General features: G+C 40.8%; 1 protein-coding gene across 1 annotated transcript in view; it reads left to right on the top strand.

The window, feature by feature from the left end:
• Window positions 1–18,915, top strand: part of ipo11 (importin 11) — an 86,016-nt gene that overhangs the window by 63,091 nt on the left and 4,010 nt on the right. Inside the window, exons 23-29 of the mRNA XM_048236410.1 lie at window positions 252–331; window positions 1,003–1,083; window positions 9,270–9,365; window positions 10,026–10,139; window positions 10,877–10,998; window positions 13,578–13,673; window positions 14,645–14,729. Of these exons, the coding sequence (XP_048092367.1) occupies window positions 252–331; window positions 1,003–1,083; window positions 9,270–9,365; window positions 10,026–10,139; window positions 10,877–10,998; window positions 13,578–13,673; window positions 14,645–14,729 (674 nt within the window). The remainder of the gene's footprint in view (window positions 1–251; window positions 332–1,002; window positions 1,084–9,269; window positions 9,366–10,025; window positions 10,140–10,876; window positions 10,999–13,577; window positions 13,674–14,644; window positions 14,730–18,915) is intronic.

Below are 18,915 nucleotides of genomic sequence, written 5' to 3'. Positions count from 1 at the left end.
CGCAGAGTCGAAAGCCCAGAGGACCTCGCACACCCACATGCCCACCTCCACCTGAACCCCCGTACACAACACCCTGCGCTACCTTAAAACACCTGCAATTCTCGCCAAACCTCAAAAACTCCTGTTTGCTTGGCTTGTCTCCGCGAACGAGTCTCTCTTTAGTTTTTACCTTATCTTGCCGAGCCTCTGAGGTCCCACAACTCACAGAGATGATGTGATGTGCTTCCTTCCTACCTCCCCCCCCCCCGCAGAGTTGAGTTCAGAGAACGTGCGAACGTGCTTCCAGATCATCAAAGCCTACATCTACCTTTCAGCCACAGAGTTTTTCCAGGTGAGCGGCAGAGATAGGCTCAGATTGCACCAGACAGAGAGCAAATGGGAACTCGGCCCCAGCGCTGTGTGAACACACACACACACACACACATACACACTCTCTCTCTCTCTCTCTCAAACTCACGCACACACACACTCTCTCAAACTCACACACAAACACACACTCTCAAACTCACACACACACACACACACACACACACACACACACACACACTCACACACACACACACACACTCACTCACTCACTCACTCACTCACTCACAGACACACACACACACCAAAACACACACACACAGACTCACTCACACACTCTCAGACTCACCCTCACACACACACATACAGTACAAACTCACACACACTCACAGTTCAGGAAAAGGCTCAGGAAAAGGCTGAGCACCGATCAAAGATACGATCAACATGATATGCAACGGGCATTTGCATGAAGTCATGGCTAAAGAAGTAACTTTTATTTAGTAAATATTTATTTAGGTTTCATATCGAAAATGTGTAACCTAAATTAATATATGTTGTATATTGAATAATTCAGTGAGCTTGCGGTAAATACTGTACATACTGTACCGTAAGTGCTTTTGCTGTTATTCCCTCCACCTTTCCCTCCTCTCCTTCCTTCCTTCCTTCATCCCCTCTTTCTCCCTCCCCCCTCTCTAGAACTATGCTGAAGGGCTCTGTAAGTCATTCTGTGAGATGATGAAGGACATCACGATGGAGGGCCAAGTTCAAGTATTGAAGGTGAGACTGAATTTGTGCCATTGTCCTCCACCTATATGCGCATCACATAGTGGATGGCCTTCATGGGAAAATGGAGAAATGGCTCGCCCCCCTCATCGAGTTTTATCTTTGCCATACTGCAGACCTAATAGGAACGTTAACAGAGAACATGGAATGCCACAAACAAGTAAATCGCAAACATTCCTTTATTCTTTTCAACTCAACTTTCTGTGTAGGATTTACAAGTTGAAGTCCTCTATCCTTGAACTGGAAACGATCGGAGGGGAAAATTATTGAATGACTACTTTGTGAATGAAGCATCTCGCCCACAACAGGATCAGAAATTAACAGTATATACAATTGGAAACCGCCATCTATGAATAATATCATACGTTAGGTACAATAAAACTAATGCCTAGCAGCTGACATAAATATCGTCACTTGAGGTCCTTGTCCGTTCGCTGCCCTGTCACTCTCACCATGATCCCCGAGGGAGCGGAGATGAGTGGGCAGCCCCTTTCATTAACTCCCCCATCACCTCCACCACTCGGCCTGTCAGAGTCATCTCATCTCCACAGAACCCCAGCCACCAACACTCGCGACAGATGGTTTGTTCGCCGATAATTAACTCTCCATAGTCGTAAGTCGGTGAAGAGACGACGACAACGCCGACGACAATACTCTCCTCTGGGTAATTAAGGGAATGTTTAATAACCCCGAGCTTTGAGATTACTTCGGTAAATGTCTTTGTGTAGATGCAGGGGCCTGTCAGACCTGTTCAGTGCAGACCCCAGTGTTTTATGACAACACGCGCCACTTTGATTTGGCGGAATTAACTCCCAAATGATTGCCACCAGGGCAGGGACATAGCCGACTGAAACTGGGGCCTTTAACCAGATCCTCCTGTCACACTGACTTTTTGCACTAATTAATCACTGATTTCCTGAAGCATGCCGTCACTGATGGGAAAAAAAGCCAATTCTCAGGATTTGTTGCTGTACAGACTTACTCTTACTCATAGTGGTTCAGTGTTTGTCCTGATGCTGCTCATGGGATGCAGATCCAGAGAAGGCTTCCATTTTTATTGATATAGGCCAGTGTTTCCCAAAGACTGGGTCCACAGGTGGGTCGCAGGAGATTTTATTTGGGTCGCCAGCACAATTTATGATGTCAGGGTTCCCGCAGGGTCTTAAAAAGTCTTAAAAAGCCTACAATTCAGAACTTTAAATTTAAGGCCTTAAAACGTATTAAAAACGGCCAGATTTACATTCCGAGGTCTTAGAATTCATTTAGTCAGGTCTAAAAAATATTTTACCATCGTTCATTTCCAGAAACGCTGGCCGCAGAAAGTTATTACAAAGTAGCAAAAAAGTATTGAGTCGTAGCTTGCAAAGCAGAGCTCTAGCGTCTTTGCTACCATTGTAACAAAACCAGTGGAATGCTCAGAACATTGGTTCAGTGTGTTGTAGTTCTTTCTGGGGGATATTGGTGTTGGTACGTAGCCTACGCAGTGATAAATCTACAAATCCTGTGATAAATGCAATACCTGCCCGCAAAACACGTCTCGTCTCCTCAGAATTTGTTAAAGTTCGGCTAGGTGTGGAAAATGGGAAAGTGTAGGCCTACTTTCAAGAGACATGGCTAGATCCAGTGATGCCGCGTTACCACTTTTTTCGGTAATAACACGCTACTATTCCTAGCAATCAGATTAAAGTTACTTATCCAAGTCACTGTGCGTTAGGCCTATTATTTTTGTCATTTACCTTAGTAAAAGATATATTCTTTGCTTTTTTCTTGTCTCTGGGATTAACGCTCACGTTTTCAGCATGATGACTCAGGGCAATTCCACGGAAAATGGACTTTTTTGTCTTGGCATTTGTATGATGTGAATGATAACATTCATTTTTTGTGCATTTTTTCTCATGTACATTCTTCAGCCAAAAATAGCAAATGCTCAAATTTCATGTAATCATTCACATCATGCCATACCATCACATTTTATTGGCGTTATGGATGTTACAAAAAACATAATTTTCCATGGAATTGCCCCTCACGTGTAATACCACGCAGCAACACAAACATAAACAACAATAGAGGGAGGAGAGAGATGCGCATTTTAGCTATACAGTCATTATTTTGAGTTTGTGTCCACTAAACATGATAACATTAAGGTACGTACACTCTGTGCTGGTGACAAAAGTGCTGTCTAGCTAGACATCCCAAGTCTCCCGAAGTTCTGGGAGTCTCCCGATAGCAGCTTCCTGACCCCTGCAAATTAGATAAAATCGGAATCTAGAACGAACAAGAGCGCGCAAGCCAGACCAGAATTCAAATCGCGTGTGCATCTGAGTTTAGCGCGCACACGACGGAGAGGGAGAGAGAGAGGGGTGGTGCGTGTGTGCCTGAAGCGCATCCAAGACAGAGAGCATCCTGGCCTGTTTTGCTAAATCAACCAATCAATTTTCAGTGTAGGTGGGCTTTTATCTTTTTTCTCCCGAACTAAATTAATCAGTTCAGTGTATCTAGGAACAGGAGCGTCATGGCAGAGTCAGTGGCCCCCAAAAAGAAACATTTAAGACTCATTTCACATCAGACTACACGAAAGTGTACCCTTGTCTCAGAAGAGTAAAACATAATGATAGTCTTGCACACTGCACTGTTTGTAGAATTGCCCATGGCTGCAAAAGACTTGTTGAGGTGAGTTTAACAAGTGTCATTTAATTTGTTATTATTCAGGCCTATACTAGATGGCTAGTTGCCAAGGCTACATGAAAAGCCTTTTCTTTGCAAACACCGCGCTCTCCTCTCATGCACACACACACACACACACACGCACGCACACAAGTGCCGAGTGTCCACCTAAAACACACTTTCACACCCAGTTTCAACAACTCATTTTTGACTTCCTTGCTGAAATCTATTCTATTTGAGGGCTAGTTTGTTTTAGATTATTTTCATTTTGGGCTTAAGGTTTAGGGCATTTGGTATGTGACACGCATATGTAAAAATCAGTTGGGTTGTAGATGTTGGGTGTGGAAGGTTACTAGTTTGATTGCTTTATCTGTAAATTAAATTAATGCTTTTTCAACTCTTTCAATTCGACTTTTCAATGATTCTTTCAGAATTTCTTTGATTTGAATATTTTTTGGAAATGCGTCATGTAGGTCTTACATTTCAATCTTTATGGTCTTAAAATGTCTTAAAACGGTCTTAAATTTGACTTATTGAAACCTGCAAGAACCCTGTGTTGTCTAATAGGCATAACTTATACAATTTAGCCAGGAAAGCTATCAGTTTTCTATTAGGATATAGTTTGTTTACCACAGTCACGGCCCTCTGTGCAATTTTGCATTTATAATAGCTCTGAAATTGGGGGGCGAACGCCATCTGGACATCTCGCTCGCAAAATGAAACATTTCTATGGGGCGCCTGCCATGGACCTCGCAGTTGCAAAATGCAAGGGACATGAATCAGCCTATTTGCACAAACATTAACGGACACCAGCTCTTCAACTTGACTGATTAAAATCTAGTCAACTAAAGCAGACATCCGTATACCGGACATTGCAATTCAATTTGCGTCATAGGCTGTAGATAGTTTCAATTGTAAATGCACTCTTTAAAGTTAATAGCAACCTCATCACATTCCTTATTATTTCGGATTTAAAACGCTCAACAGTGCATTATATTAGGTAGGCTACAATTTAAATGGACATTTTAAACGCTATTATTTCCTCTCTTTTTACACCTTGCAAACTCTACTAGGCAGGAAAGGCGCATTATTATTTGACTATCGCGCAAAAGCCATTGTTCTGATATGTATTCATTTCACATTCTAACCACATAGGGTAACACTTTACTTGACGGGTGAGTTCATAACACATTCATAGCAGCTGTCGTAAACTGCACATAAAGCATTCATGACTGTTTCATACCAAACCTTTCATGAATGTGGAAGACAGAACGACGACAATTTGTCAAAATAAAAGTCCATCAATTGCAAAGCAGCATTGCCGTTTTTTGTAAATATTTTATGAATATCTTATGAAGTCTACATCGAATGTCTTTACTTTACAAGTTGTTTAAGAGTTTAACACTGGGAGGTAAACTAGCTTATTACACGGCTCTTCAGAGTGCTGCAGAACGTTCCATTCACATGAATGGGCCTTCCCAACGTTCGGGCCTATGTTAAATCTACATAAATCACCGGCAAAGCATTTAATCACCGCTGTCAATGGCAACGAGTGTTGTGCTTCTGATTAATGTCTTTCATATCACTACGCAAGGACTGAAACTTCATTCAAACGTGAAAGCAGACGGTTGATCAGCTGTGTTCTAAAGAATGTTTGATTCAAGTTCAGCAGCGTGTGTTGTGAACTATTTGTTTCTCAGAAAATGCCACGATGAACGGTAACAAATAGGCTAGGTTATGTAGGCTAAAGTCATATCGTAGGGGAGTTTATTATTTCGTTTTGGCAAGTAGTCCGATAATAAAGCGGGATAATGTATAGAATGCCGGTCATTACTGTGAAAATCCTTCAGGTCGAACAAGACCCCTCCGCGCCGGTCCGGGTTCGCCTAATGGACCCTATTTTATTTTTAATGACCGGGCGGATCTACATATCCCTTACCTACATTCAGCTGTCTGGTATTTGTGTAACTTGGACTGGTTGGACATTCCCAGTAGCAAAAGATGAGAAATTATCTGCAAAGGTTACATCATAAAACAAATCATGATACATTTTATGAAACAAATATTATTTGCTTGACCATGTTCTGTCTTTTTGGCACTGGACTAGCCCATTGACTCAGATGTGACATGGTCAGGTAAGAGGGTTGGAACAAAAACGGCAATGCTGCTTTGCGATTGATGGACTTTTATTTTGACAAGTTGTCATCATTCTGTCTTTCACATTCATGAAAGGTTTGGTATGAATGATGAGTCATGTCTAATGAAACAGTCATGAATGCTTTGTGCTGTTTATGACAGCTGCTTTGAATGTGTTATGAACTCACCCGTCAAGTAAAGTGTTACCCAACATATAGCTTGTCACAACATCAATACTTGGAATACGGCCTACAAACAAACGTTTAACTCCAGAGGGAAATCCGGATTCAACTTTCCAAATAAAGAAACCTCCACAAATAGGCTACAATATAACGACTTTGAGTTATTTGCTACATGTTTACATAGGAATTGACGGTGTTATGGATCCATTTGTCTGCAACACAACATAGCGTACAACATCTCTCTTTAGAAATACAGGAACAGCTTACTATGCTGAAGAGTGACGACGACTGCGTAGCATGCAAGCATATCCCCAAGAAATGTTTGAGAACCTAGCCTGACGAGCCAGACCCACATTAAAGGGGTGGTTCAGGATTTTGGACATAGGACCTCATTTCCAAGTAAGCAAGTGTGATATTTATCAGTGGAGACCGTTTTCAACACGTTTCATCCAGTCCTTCTAATTGCAGAGTTCGCGAGGTGCTAGGCTAAGCAAGTCAACGTATGTGCTAGCCTGCCACTAAAAACAATCTTACCCACTTCAAAGTACACCCAAGGCAAATAAATTATAACGCCAGACTATCGATGTAAATGTCTGTATTGATAGTTTATTTCTAACATTATTCTATCCTTGCATTTCAACGATCACATTACATTTTGAGGGACTAGTGTCTTAGCAGCGGCGGAATTGTACTTGCTCAGTTAGTAGTACTAGCTCAAAAAAGTAAACAGTAAAGCGCGACTCCAATGGGGATACCTAGTAGTAGCCTTGGTAATATCAGTCACGCTGAGATGCAAAAAAAAATGACTACTACCAACTTCAGGGACAAAGTATAACTATTAACGCGATGCGAGGGTAGTTGTATTTCTTACACTATTCCAACAGACATTTACATCGATTGTCTGGAATTTGCCTCGAAAGTGTCCTTTTTGGAGTAGGTACAGTAAGACTGTTTTTAGTGGCAGGCTAGCATACCGCTGACTTGGCGCTTAGCCTAGCATTCCGCTAACTCTGCAATTAGAACGACTGGATGAAACGTGTTGAAAACGGTCTCCACTGATAAATATCACACTTGCTTACTTGGAAATGAGGTCCTATGTCCAAAATCCTGAACCACCCCTTTAAAATGTAGGGTTTGGGCACTCACCGTTCACAGTGCTCAGTCCGAGGGGCGGGATAATCAGTTGTCTTTCAAATTCCCTCTGCACGCAATAGGACAGTGGCAGCGCCATGAGTCCCATTCGCTTTCCCACCAGCGGGAGCTGGTTGGCTAGTTCAAACGCTTGCCAACTTAATAAAAGCAACTTCGTGGTCACACTGTTCGCCAGCAGCAACATCCATCTTATTTGTTTTCAAGTAGCAGGGAATTCAAGTCAAACCGTTGCAACTCTGCCATCAATCATTATGTTAAGCCCACCTAACGACTCTATACACAATTTCATTTCATTGGCCTGATTAAGTTTCGATTTCTGGAGCTCACAAGCCAACGGAGAGTTGCTACACTAGCCCTGGCAGCAAATGTAATTGCTAGGGGCGCGTCTAGATTTCTAGGCTATTGAGAACCTGCTGTGGCCTAAACAATATTGGTGGTGGCATGCAGGTTGCATGTTAGATCTGAAGTGAAATGGGTCGCGATGGTCTGTCATTTTTAAAAAGTGGGTCCCCAGAAAAAACTAGGGCTGGTACATTGCGTTGACGTAATCGATGACTTCGACGCAAAAAATATGTTGACGCAAAATATGCTCGTCGATTCGTCAAGCATAACGTGTGTGCCGCTAAATATTTTTAATTTTACACCTTCAGTGTTTCCCATACGTTGACTAATCTGTGGCTGGGCGCCACAAAATCGAAACCGGCCACCACACATTGATGTTCTATGTTGTACTATTTAAATTAAAGATAAGATAAAATCCTTTCATTGAGCTGTGCTTTTCACTCATGCAGCCTTTCCTTGCCCCGCCCGCTCGTAACAAGCCCGCTGCCCCTCCTCTGCATGTGCATTTAACAAAATATTCACGATTGTTGAAGGATTGTTGTAGCCACATACAGTAGAAGCATTGCATAGAACACGGCGGGCTAAATTGCTATTAAATCCGCTTAGCATCGTGACCATGCTGCGCAAATTTGTTCAAAACTGCTGAATTAAAGTTAACTCTGCTAGGTCTTATCACAACATAATACATTGAGGAGACTAAACTAAGTTAAGTTATGCAATCAAGCAGTATCTCAAAGCTAAAGTTAATACTGTTTGTATGTTTAGGTTCAGCCGTTCTAGGTAAGTGGGACATCACTTTTTCACATGCTTAAAATGCAACTACTGAACAAAAGATCATTACACTTGAAAAAGGCTTACTTTTAAATGACTATGTCCCTGTTTTAAAATGACCGGCTGCCTCTACCCCAATCCAACCTCTCATTGTTCTGCCATTTTGCTTTCTAGGGTGCCACAACCACTATGTAGTTAATGGTAATGTGTAAAGACCAGAGCTCAACCTGCCAGATGGTGTCCTGATTTGAACAGCAGTGATCGTTGTATAACGTGTCAAAATGACCTATGGGTTGGCCAAGCCATGATTGCTGTCGGTTAATGACGATGGCCTTTCAGCTGATTGTTCCCTTTTCCTCTCTATATTCAAAGCTGAAGCCTTGCAATTAATCCCTACCCCTTTGGTGTTCCCTTTGGCATTTGATTCCGCTTTTGGAGACCATACAAAGCCTGAGATAGGGAACCAATCAAGACGATGATGAATCCGATTTGATAGACATGGCACCCAATAAACGGATCTGGGCCTGAGAAAATGAACGTTTTGTTCCCAGACCACGCCTCATTTTTTAACCCCTTTGGCCCTTTTTACAGCCTTCACAATCCTATGTAACCCTTGATTTTTTTTAAGGCTTACATGATTAGTGTTAGTTAGTGAGTGCATTTTTAAAGGGGAAGTAGTTACCTCAACAAGTGGGCATTTCTTTTAACTGTATGGTCGTGGTCAGTTCTCTCACGCAGAATGCAGCTAAAGCACCTGTGATCTTGCAGACTCTACTGGCGCCAAGTGACTCCAGAATAAATGACTTTATGGAAGCAAAATGGCAAGAGAATTGACTGGACGAAGTGTCTGATCTTGGTCTTGTTTTCATTTTTCTCTCCATTATTGTCTTTTTTTCCCCTGCTCCCTCCTTCCCCTCACCCCTCCATCTCCAGGTGGTGGAGATAGCCCTGAAAGTAAGTCCAGTCCTGGGCTCCCACATGTTTCAGCCCCTCCTGCCGGCCGTGTTCAGGGGCATTGTAGATGGCGAGGTGAGTACATCGTACCTGACAGCCACGCCAGCCTTGAGCTGAAGAGCTACTGGTGGTACGCACCCATACAAAAGTGGAGCTGAGCGGATAATTTAATTTTCACTGATGTCCCACTTACGGACATTATTATTATAGCTATGGCCTAAATATCTAGAGAGATACAGTATAGACCCCTTCAACGCCAGCCTTGAGCTAAAGAGCCACTGGTAGTACGCTTCAATGACTGAAAGAAAAACAATAGAATCGTCCTCAATTGTTCAATTGTTCACAGTTACTAAAGGTTAGAATACCTAGAATGGATGACGTTCTGTTTGAAGAGTGGAATTGGAAGTCCCCAAGCCGTTTAAATTTCCGTGGTCATTGTTCGACTGGTCATTTTGTTCGACATGTTCAGGCATTGTGTAACATTACGTAAACTGAGAGTATAATGTGATGGTGAACAAATGGTAAGGATAAAGGTTATTTGCCTGTGTTTGCACAGATGTAAATATGCAGAGATCTTAACAGCCCCCTCAAAGATTTTACAAAAAGCCAAAGACTCTGTATAGATTTTTTTTCCAGGTGAATAACGCTGGCACCCTTAAATGTAAAGTGTTCCAGGAGAAAGAAGCATTAATCAAAGCGCGTAAAAGTTATTTTACGCAAATTCATTTTCTGCAGAGGTATCCTGTTGTGATGTCGACGTACCTGGGCGTCATCGGCCGCATCCTGCTCCAAAACTCTAGCTTTTTCTCTTCTCTTCTCTCCCAAATGGCCCAGGAGATCCACCAAGAGGTGAAGACACACACACACTCACACCCCAGGGTTGTGCAAAATTCAGGATTGAATTGATAATGACTCCTAAATTTTGAATTTGAACTGAATGTGAAGTAGAATTGAAATTCAATGAAAAAAATCATATACATAATTTAAGTGTAGTGTTTAACAATGAAGCTTTACGGTATATGTAAAGTAATCCAAACCACATTTATAATGGGTAACTTATATCAGTAATCAATTACATTTGCAAAGTAACCTTCTCAACACTTAATGTATGTGAGATTCAACACATTCTTTCTGTTGTGTGACTGTGAGGAATTTCTTTGAATTGTAATAAATTTAATTCCACTTCCTGCCATTCCAATTCCAATTCAACTTAAACTTCCTGTGAAGCAGAGCCAATTCCAATTCATGAATTGAATGGATTCTAAAATTCTGAATTTTGCACAAGCACACACACACACACACACACACACACCTCACTGCAGTTAACCACATCTGGCATATCCAAATAATACCTTGTACCTCCACTGTTTTTACTTAACTGCTTTAACTCAGATAGTCATTTGTATGTTTTTTTGAGGTAATATTTAAGGGTAATATATAGGTTTGCGTGGTTTTCTATATAGTCTCTATAAAGTTTAAATAAAGCAGTCTTTATGAAATTAGTTTAATCCAATAAACAGTAGCAGTAAATTTGGATCGTTTTGAAGGAGACACGACAAAACGTCTGTCTTTCTCGCTGTGCACAGATGGACCAGCTGCTGGGCAATGTCATTGAGATGTGGGTGGACCGGATGGATAACATCACGCAGCCCGAGAGGAGAAAGCTCTCCGCGCTGGCCCTGCTGTCCCTGTTGCCATCAGATAACAGGTGAGCTGTCCGAGATAGAGAGGCCGGGTCTGGGTTCTGCCGTCTCCCATCTCCATCTCCCTCAGGAAGATAAACAGCCAGTCAAAGCCCAAGGCTGAGGCTCGCCCAGACTACAAGAACAGGAAAGATGGCTGAGGCAATCCGGCTGAAAAGACACAGAAATACGGACACGGAGTGAAAGTAATTCACAACTTTTAGGAGCAGGGTACCCTCGGAGTCTTATAAGTATTAAAAAGTATTACATTTAATTTTCCTAAATTAAGGCCTTAAAAAGTATTGAATTTCACCTCAAAGTCTGGAATTTTTTCACGGAGGTCTTAATTTTTCAAATGATCAGTAGATCAGTAGGGGGGCTGTTGCTCTTGGGTGGTCGTGTTTGTGATGCACAGACAGCCTTGTAGCCTATTTTGCTTAGGCCTCATTTTAACGACAGTAGGTTGTGAGCGTATGTTGACAAAAAATAACCATGCAATTAAAATAGTCAACTTAAAACTTTGCTATTATTAATGTATAGCACAAAACCATAACCAGTAGGCCTACCAGAACCCTCGTGATATTAGCGCCATGATTTGTGTCGTCTATTTGGCAAGGCCACTAGCTGTCATGGATGCGTTGCTTAAAGTCAAGTCAAGTTTATTTATATAGCGATTTCATACACAGAGGTCATTCAATGTGCTTTACATAAACATCAATGTGCTTTACATAAACAACAATAAAGGAAGGCACAGGTGTCAAAAGTTAAAAAATGGAGATGGGGCTGTTGGAAACGGGGAGAACTAACAAGCCATGGTGTAAAAAATAAAGTGCCAGGGGTTTGCTTTTGCACGGTTTGCTGCAAGAAAATTGTTTATGGATGCAATAGGAAAATGTTTTAGCACGCCAACAATCAGAAGACCGCCATAAGGTTAACGTTCTTGCACTTCAGGACATCTTCCCTACCTGGTGCAACTAGCCACCACAACAGAGGTAGGCTACGTTTATCTATATATTTGACCGTGTTTGGCGCCAGAAAGTAGGCTACGCGATGTTCTTTCATAGCTAACACCATTGTCGATATCAGATGCGCAGACCTCCTGCATGAGCACACACAGCATTGCTGCTCATTAGAAAACTTTGAGTTGTCTGTAAAACTCAAAATTACCATGTTTTCATTTAAATGCAGATGAGGCAACAAATGGAAATATGAACAATATCTAGACTGTTCTGATTCGTTACTTTGAGGAAATGTGAAGTCTTGCAAACTTGATTTTATAGACTTTACTTAGTGTTGAATTGCATATTAACAAGAAAAAAAAATCTCCCTTTAAACACTTTTGGCCTGAAGTAATTAAATAAGAGTGTGTTAAAGCCTTTCTACAATATTGCTGCAGTAGAAAAGAACAGCAATGGCTAATCAGCAATGGTCAGGGATGGTATTGAAATATTGTTTTGTTCAACAGGAAACTCAATCTCAATCAAGAACACTCTCAATTCGCCTTTATTCATTATGAAAGCTAAAACGAGGCTACAGGGTACACAAACCATAGGATTGTTATGTTCTATGCATTCACCTGTAGGTGGCATTAATTACATAGTAACTTAGTACCCTGTAGCCTCGTTTTGGTGTTTATTTGGTGCTTTACTTTGCTGTTTGCATCTTTTTGTACATTAAAAACCAATAGGTCGCGACCGCAAAAGGGGTGCTATCTCTATAGGTAGATATGAACAACGTATGACTTATGACCTGAAAAAAGTTCAGTCAAACGATTTTTTTTTTTTTTTACACTTTAATCCCTGAAATCAACTAGGTTCTATTCCGTGTAAATTTGTCCATGAAGCGGGACATTCAGTCACGTTACTACTAAAGCTTTGCGTTGCCACTGCACTGCTGTCATGTTCATGTTGGCATGTTCAAACACTTGTAAATAGTAATTATTTGAGGTTTAATCTTACCTTTAATATTATTTATTCTATCCGAATGGGTGCAATGTAGGTATTAAATTTCATCTGAAGTGGGATTAAAAAGGTCTTAAAAAGTCTTAAATTTAGGTCTGACAATTCTGGGGGTACCCTGAAGAGACTTTTATGAGAGTGGCTTTGAAGAATTTTGATTAGAGTGCTTATTCTCTTTTAAACACAAGAGATATTGTTTGTTGGGCTATAACTCCATCAGATAGAGGGTTCTCCTCAGTAGGCTCCCTACTGTTTAGCCATGAATGTTGATGTGTTGCAAAGGCAGATAAATGCTCAATTTGACGGGAGGGGATCCTGTATATTCAGAAGAATGCTCATGCTGCAGTTGTCCAGTTGTCCTGACTGAAATGGACGGCAACACAGAAAGGTCCATTAAGGTCATCTATCTAGTCATTTATGGATTTTGGTCGACTGCAGGAAGCCACCTGGGCAAACAAGAGAAAATAACAGTAGATTCTTTCTCCTTGCCACCATCCTCTTTCTCTTTTCTTTTTTTCTCTTTCTTTCTGTCTTTCTCTTTCTCGCTCTGTTTCTTTCCCCCTCCCTCATCTCACTCTTTCTTTCTCTGTGTTTCTTTCCCTCCCACCCTCTGTCTGTTCTCTCTCTCTCTCTCTCTCTCTCCCCAGTGTAATCCAAGACAAGTTCTGTGGCATCATTAATATCTGCGTGGAGGCCCTGCACGACGTGATGACCGAGGATTCCGAGACGGGGAGCTTCCGAGAGTAAGTCTGGCCACCTCTGTGCATCGGCCCAGTGTGACCAAAAGCCATCTGTCTAATTGGCAAAATCACAGCAAAAACAGTTTTGTGTTGAGCCTCTCACTGGGCTGTGTGAAATCATTGTTGTTATTATTATTATTATATAAATTATTACTATTATATAATGGTATCAGTCATATGACTGTGTATCCTCTCTGAAGAGATTTAATCACAGCTCATCAGATTTTCATGAGGAACTTCTGGCCCTACTCAGTGCTGTAACAGGGTCTGTTTTTAAGTGGGGGCTTAGGCTGCTGGCATGGGCTGGGGAAGAGAGGGAAGGAGTAATGAACCCTGGGGTCTCCCGGGGTTACTCGTCTGACAATGACTCATTTTCATGGCATCAGCAGCTCTTACTCTGTGTTGATGTGTGTTGTGCATGTGCGCGCGTGCGTGCGTAGGTATGTCTGTGTGCGAGAGAGAGAGAGACAAAGAAAGATCGAAAACGTGCAGATGTGTTAGAGGCGGAATGTGTTTGAAAATATGTGAATGTGAATTTCATATTTCAAACTGAGAGCAGATGACAGGTGCCGCAGGGTTGTGGCTGAATCATCCTTTTTACTGCGACACCTTCCCATTACTCTCTCTCTCTCTCCATCTCTCTCTCCGTCTCTCTCTCTCTGCCTCACTATATGATCATAGTTATCCTAACACTCAGGTAGATTACTGTGATGTATTCAAAGTGCACAAGATTATGTTGGTATTTGCACATGCATTATATACTTTCTAGAGGTACCACTGGGTCTATGTTCACATGTAGCAATTCTCTTCCCCCTCCCCTTTTCTTTCTCTCCCTCTGTCCCTTTTCTCTTTCCCCCTCCCGCTTTTCTTTCTCTCCCTCTGTCCCTTTTCTCTTTCTCCCTCTATCTCTATCTCACTTTCCCTCCCTATCTCTATTTCTTCCTCCCTCCCCCCCCCCCACCCGCACCCTTTAGCTGCATGCTAATGACCCACTTCGAGGAGCCCAAGGTAACCGATGATGAGGAGCCGGCCACAGAGCAAGACAAGAGGAAGAAGTTGGTGAGTTTGGCCATTGCTCAACTTCAAGTTCAAACTGTGTCACAAAAAAATAAAATAGACTCTACACGTGTCATTTGCATCACCATCGATTCCTCACTGTGCTCCCACTAGAGTGGCCTCAGACAGCGTGTTTAATACATTTACTGTAATTGGTGTTAAACTGATGCTTGCCTAAAAAGCAATCTGTTGTCCTCACACGCTCACTGGGGTACAACTATGTAGTCATTTTGGCAGAAAGATGTTGATATGAAATGGTGAAATTATCCAATTGAATTAAGGGCAGAAGGATCATCATCTGCTTATGTGCCAAAGTATTAGCAGCACTGTAGAGAAAAGCTTATGCAATTTAGTTGAATTGTTGATGTGGTCTTATAACCAGCACACCAGACCACTAATAGGCCATACATTCATGCAGACACCAACCTAGTTAAGCAGCAGTAGAGGGTTATGAAGAGGACAATTGCAACATAATATGTGACCTGATCTGACAAAATGAGTCACAAGTCGCACAGTTCTAATTTTGAGATACAGGCTGATTGCTTCAAAAACCATTGAAAATATTGTTTTTCCTTTTTTGGTGTTATATGAAAGAAGAGGCACTGAAAATTAATTTCTCTAAGTTTCATAATCAAGACAAGAATGTAGAGTTACAAAAAGTATTATTCCAGGTGGTAAATCCTACCTGTACCTGCCTGTAACCTGTGAATTCATACACGATTTCTCCGTTTTTCAATTGGAAAAAGATGGCAGGAGGCCATATTTCAAAATGCTGTATCTTGACAACAATTCAATATATGATTTTGACCAGGATATAATTTTAAAGCTTACAGTGTCCTCTGTCCATTGATGCCAATTGTGAATTTTGGGTCACTGTGATTCATTTTGCCAGATCAGGTCACATAATACAATTGCAACATTTGAGGTCGATCGATTGAAAGGGTGCAAATTCTCTTCTCATAGAGATGAACCTACATGACCCTGTGAATATGCATAGCCCATTCCCCATGGGGCATTACAGAAATTCATCTCTTCTGTACACATGATGACATACATTGTAGCACAATTCTTTGACAATCCATCCTATGAATTTGATGCAAAAAGGAAGTTCCCTTTGCCGTCTCAGTGTTCGGTTTAATGAAATAAATTTAGAGAGAATCATTAGAGAGAATTAGCCTATTAAAATGTAAATTATTAACTTAGATTGGCTCTTATCACTTCATAATCACTAGAAGCCCTGTAATCATGGTAACAACTGATTGACATTGATGTATAATGTGATGCTGATGACACATAATTAGGTAATGTCTTGGTAAGGTTACGTTAACCTCACATAGCTCCAAGAATGACTAGGAACACTCATAACTATCAAGGTGGAGAAATTACTAGAAGGTCTTCAGTAAAATCACTCCCTTCTGATGGTGCTGCAGATTATCCAATAACTCCCTTTTCATCCCCCTTTGAATGATATTTTCTATCCTAGATGCAGCAGACATGCAATTTCACCATATTAAATTACTTTTTCATCATATGCATTTCATCAATTTTCTTATCATAAACCAAAGCTTTGAAAGAATGACTCACTCTCATCTGCCAAATTCAAAAAGCAGCGCTGGCCAGCCAAATTTCTGATGAAATATCTATCTCAGATTGATGGCAGGCCAGAAAAAAGAACTGTAATTTCCATCTACTCTTGTGTCCTTTTTGGAAAAAGGTTTACGCATTCACCTGATGGTGCGTGTCTGAACATTTTAAGCTTTGACAATCGAGATGACTCCTCACTAGAGATGCGCGGTTCGCGGTTACAGCCGCGGACTCCGCGGTTAAACCGCAGATCGGGCGGATGACGTGAGGAAATATAATATTTTAATTAAATTCAGGCGGGTGGCGGTTGAACCAATCAAATTAAAAAAATATAGCCTATACATTGTTAAATTGTGTTACCTACATCCGAAAAAAACGAGCACACTTTGAAATAGTCAAATTTTCATCAGGCAGTTTGGCCTAGTTGCTTCTATGCATGCTGCTTTGTTTATCTATCAGAGACGGTGTTGCGGAATTGGTGTATTCCGATGTTTCACTGAGCAACCCCTCACGCACGCACGCACACACACACACACACTAAAGGTAACTAGAAAAGCATTTCCTGAAGAAAATACAGTGCATGTAAATGAAAAAATATGATGTAAAATATCATACAGAGTAAAAACAAACTATATTGGTTGCTAAGTAGATGAGGTTTAATATAGTTGGAATGACTGAACAGTTAAATAGGTGGATAGTTTAAATGGTTAAATTATTTAGGTAGATAGTTGACGATAACTGACAGTTGGAATGACTCTAATGTTTGCTAGCAGTTATGTTATCTATGTTAACAAAGATAATAATGATAACCAAGTTACTATGCTAACTAGCATGCTAACAATGTTAAAATGCTAACTATGCTAACCATGTGACTTAGCTAACCTAGCTAATCATTTTTAGTAGTTACGCTAACTAGCATGGTAACATGCTAATTATGTTACCCATGTGACTTAGTTAACTTAGCTAATCATTTTTAGCAGTTATGCTAACTATGTTAATTAGCATGCTAACTATGCTAACCATGTTACTTAGCTAACTTTGCTAACCATGGTACTTAGTTAACCTAGCTAATCATTTTTAGTAGTTTTGCTAATAATGTTAGCAATGCTAACTAGCTACAGTGGGTAGGAGTCATAGTTGATGACAAGTAACAGTTACAATGGCTGAACAGTTAAAAAGTTCAGTAGTTTAAAGGGTTAAATTGTTTAACAGTAAAATATTGTAGTGAGGACTTTTATTTTGAAACAGTTTTTGGCAGAGGAAGCAGTTGAACAGGATGTGTAGTCTTAATAGCTTTGTATGCTTAAAGCAAAGATTCTATAGTTAACTAAGATGAATCATAAGACGATTCACCAATGGAACGAAATGGCACTAGTTCCGGACTCCTAAATAGGCGTGTCAAAACATAAAGTTTTTCTCTGAATAAGCAATAATAACATATACATATAATTTTGTATACTATTTTACAGTCATTGTTTTGTGTGTGATGCCAATGAAACACTCTTCGAGGACCACGAAATGAATAATTTCATTTCCCCGTTAACCGAGCTAGCTAGCTAGCTAGCTAAAGGTTAGCACAGTAAATGGAAAGTGAATGGGAATGTTAAGCTAGCTAGCTAGCAGCTAAGAACTTTGGTTAAACTTATATATTGTTGCAAACAAACCTGAAATAACATATGTTCAGCAACTTTGTGGTAGTCTACTAGTTCTAGCAAAAAATATGTTAGGTTAGTTTATCAACTATCTCTGTGTCTAGAGCCTCTGAGAACAGGTGACTGTGTACCAGAGCTTTGAGGAGACAGTGACAGATCACGAACAAAGCTATTTTTGTCTTTATTTGTTTCGTTGGAAAAAACAATTTCAATGTCGGAATGTTAGAGAGACATGTGGCTTCTAGAAATTGGGTTCAAAACTTACATCGCTGAATGTAGGGCTAAGGGATTGGTCATATTCTGTGAAAATGTTCATTTCTCCCATAGGAATACATAGACACTGGACCTCCCGCTAGACTCCTAAATGGGCGTGACAGCTTGAACCCCGTCTAGCGTGCCAGAATTTACCCTCTTATGAATCGTCTCGCTTTATCAAACGTCTCTGCTTAAAGCCTGAGACTGGCAGTTGATCCAGGTGGCCTGAACACCTGCCATAGGATTCTAATTCTGATTCGGCTCTATTGTGATGTCATCAGCCCATGTTAAGTCTATGGGGAAATTTTGATTAGTTTTTAGTTTTAGTTTAAAAACTATATAAGTTACAAAGATGAAAAATACAAAGCCCACATGTCCTAAGTAAGATCTACGTAACATAGTTTGAATGAAGTTTTATAAGAAGAAGAAGAAGAAAAAGCCTTGGAATAACAGTACAGTGCATTTTCATGCACTGTAATTAAGTAGCCTATCGTAGCCTACCAGCATGTTTTCCTCTCCAGTGTGCAATAAGAAAGTAGAATAGGCTACAGTGCAAGTTGACCGATGATTCATCTCCCATGTCGCGTCTCGTTGCAGAGCCTTGGTGGGCCACTAAGCAAATCTGCAACCTAGGAGCCCAGCTGCCAGTATTTGGAGGAGGCCTAAACGTCTCGTAGATGAGACTGACTGGGTTATTT

This window comes from Alosa alosa, chromosome 24 (genome assembly GCF_017589495.1).
Source record: "Alosa alosa isolate M-15738 ecotype Scorff River chromosome 24, AALO_Geno_1.1, whole genome shotgun sequence".
Taxonomy (NCBI): Eukaryota; Metazoa; Chordata; class Actinopteri; order Clupeiformes; family Clupeidae; genus Alosa; species Alosa alosa.
Note: the sequence above shows the minus strand (reverse complement) of the source record. Positions and strands in the feature narration are given on the sequence as shown.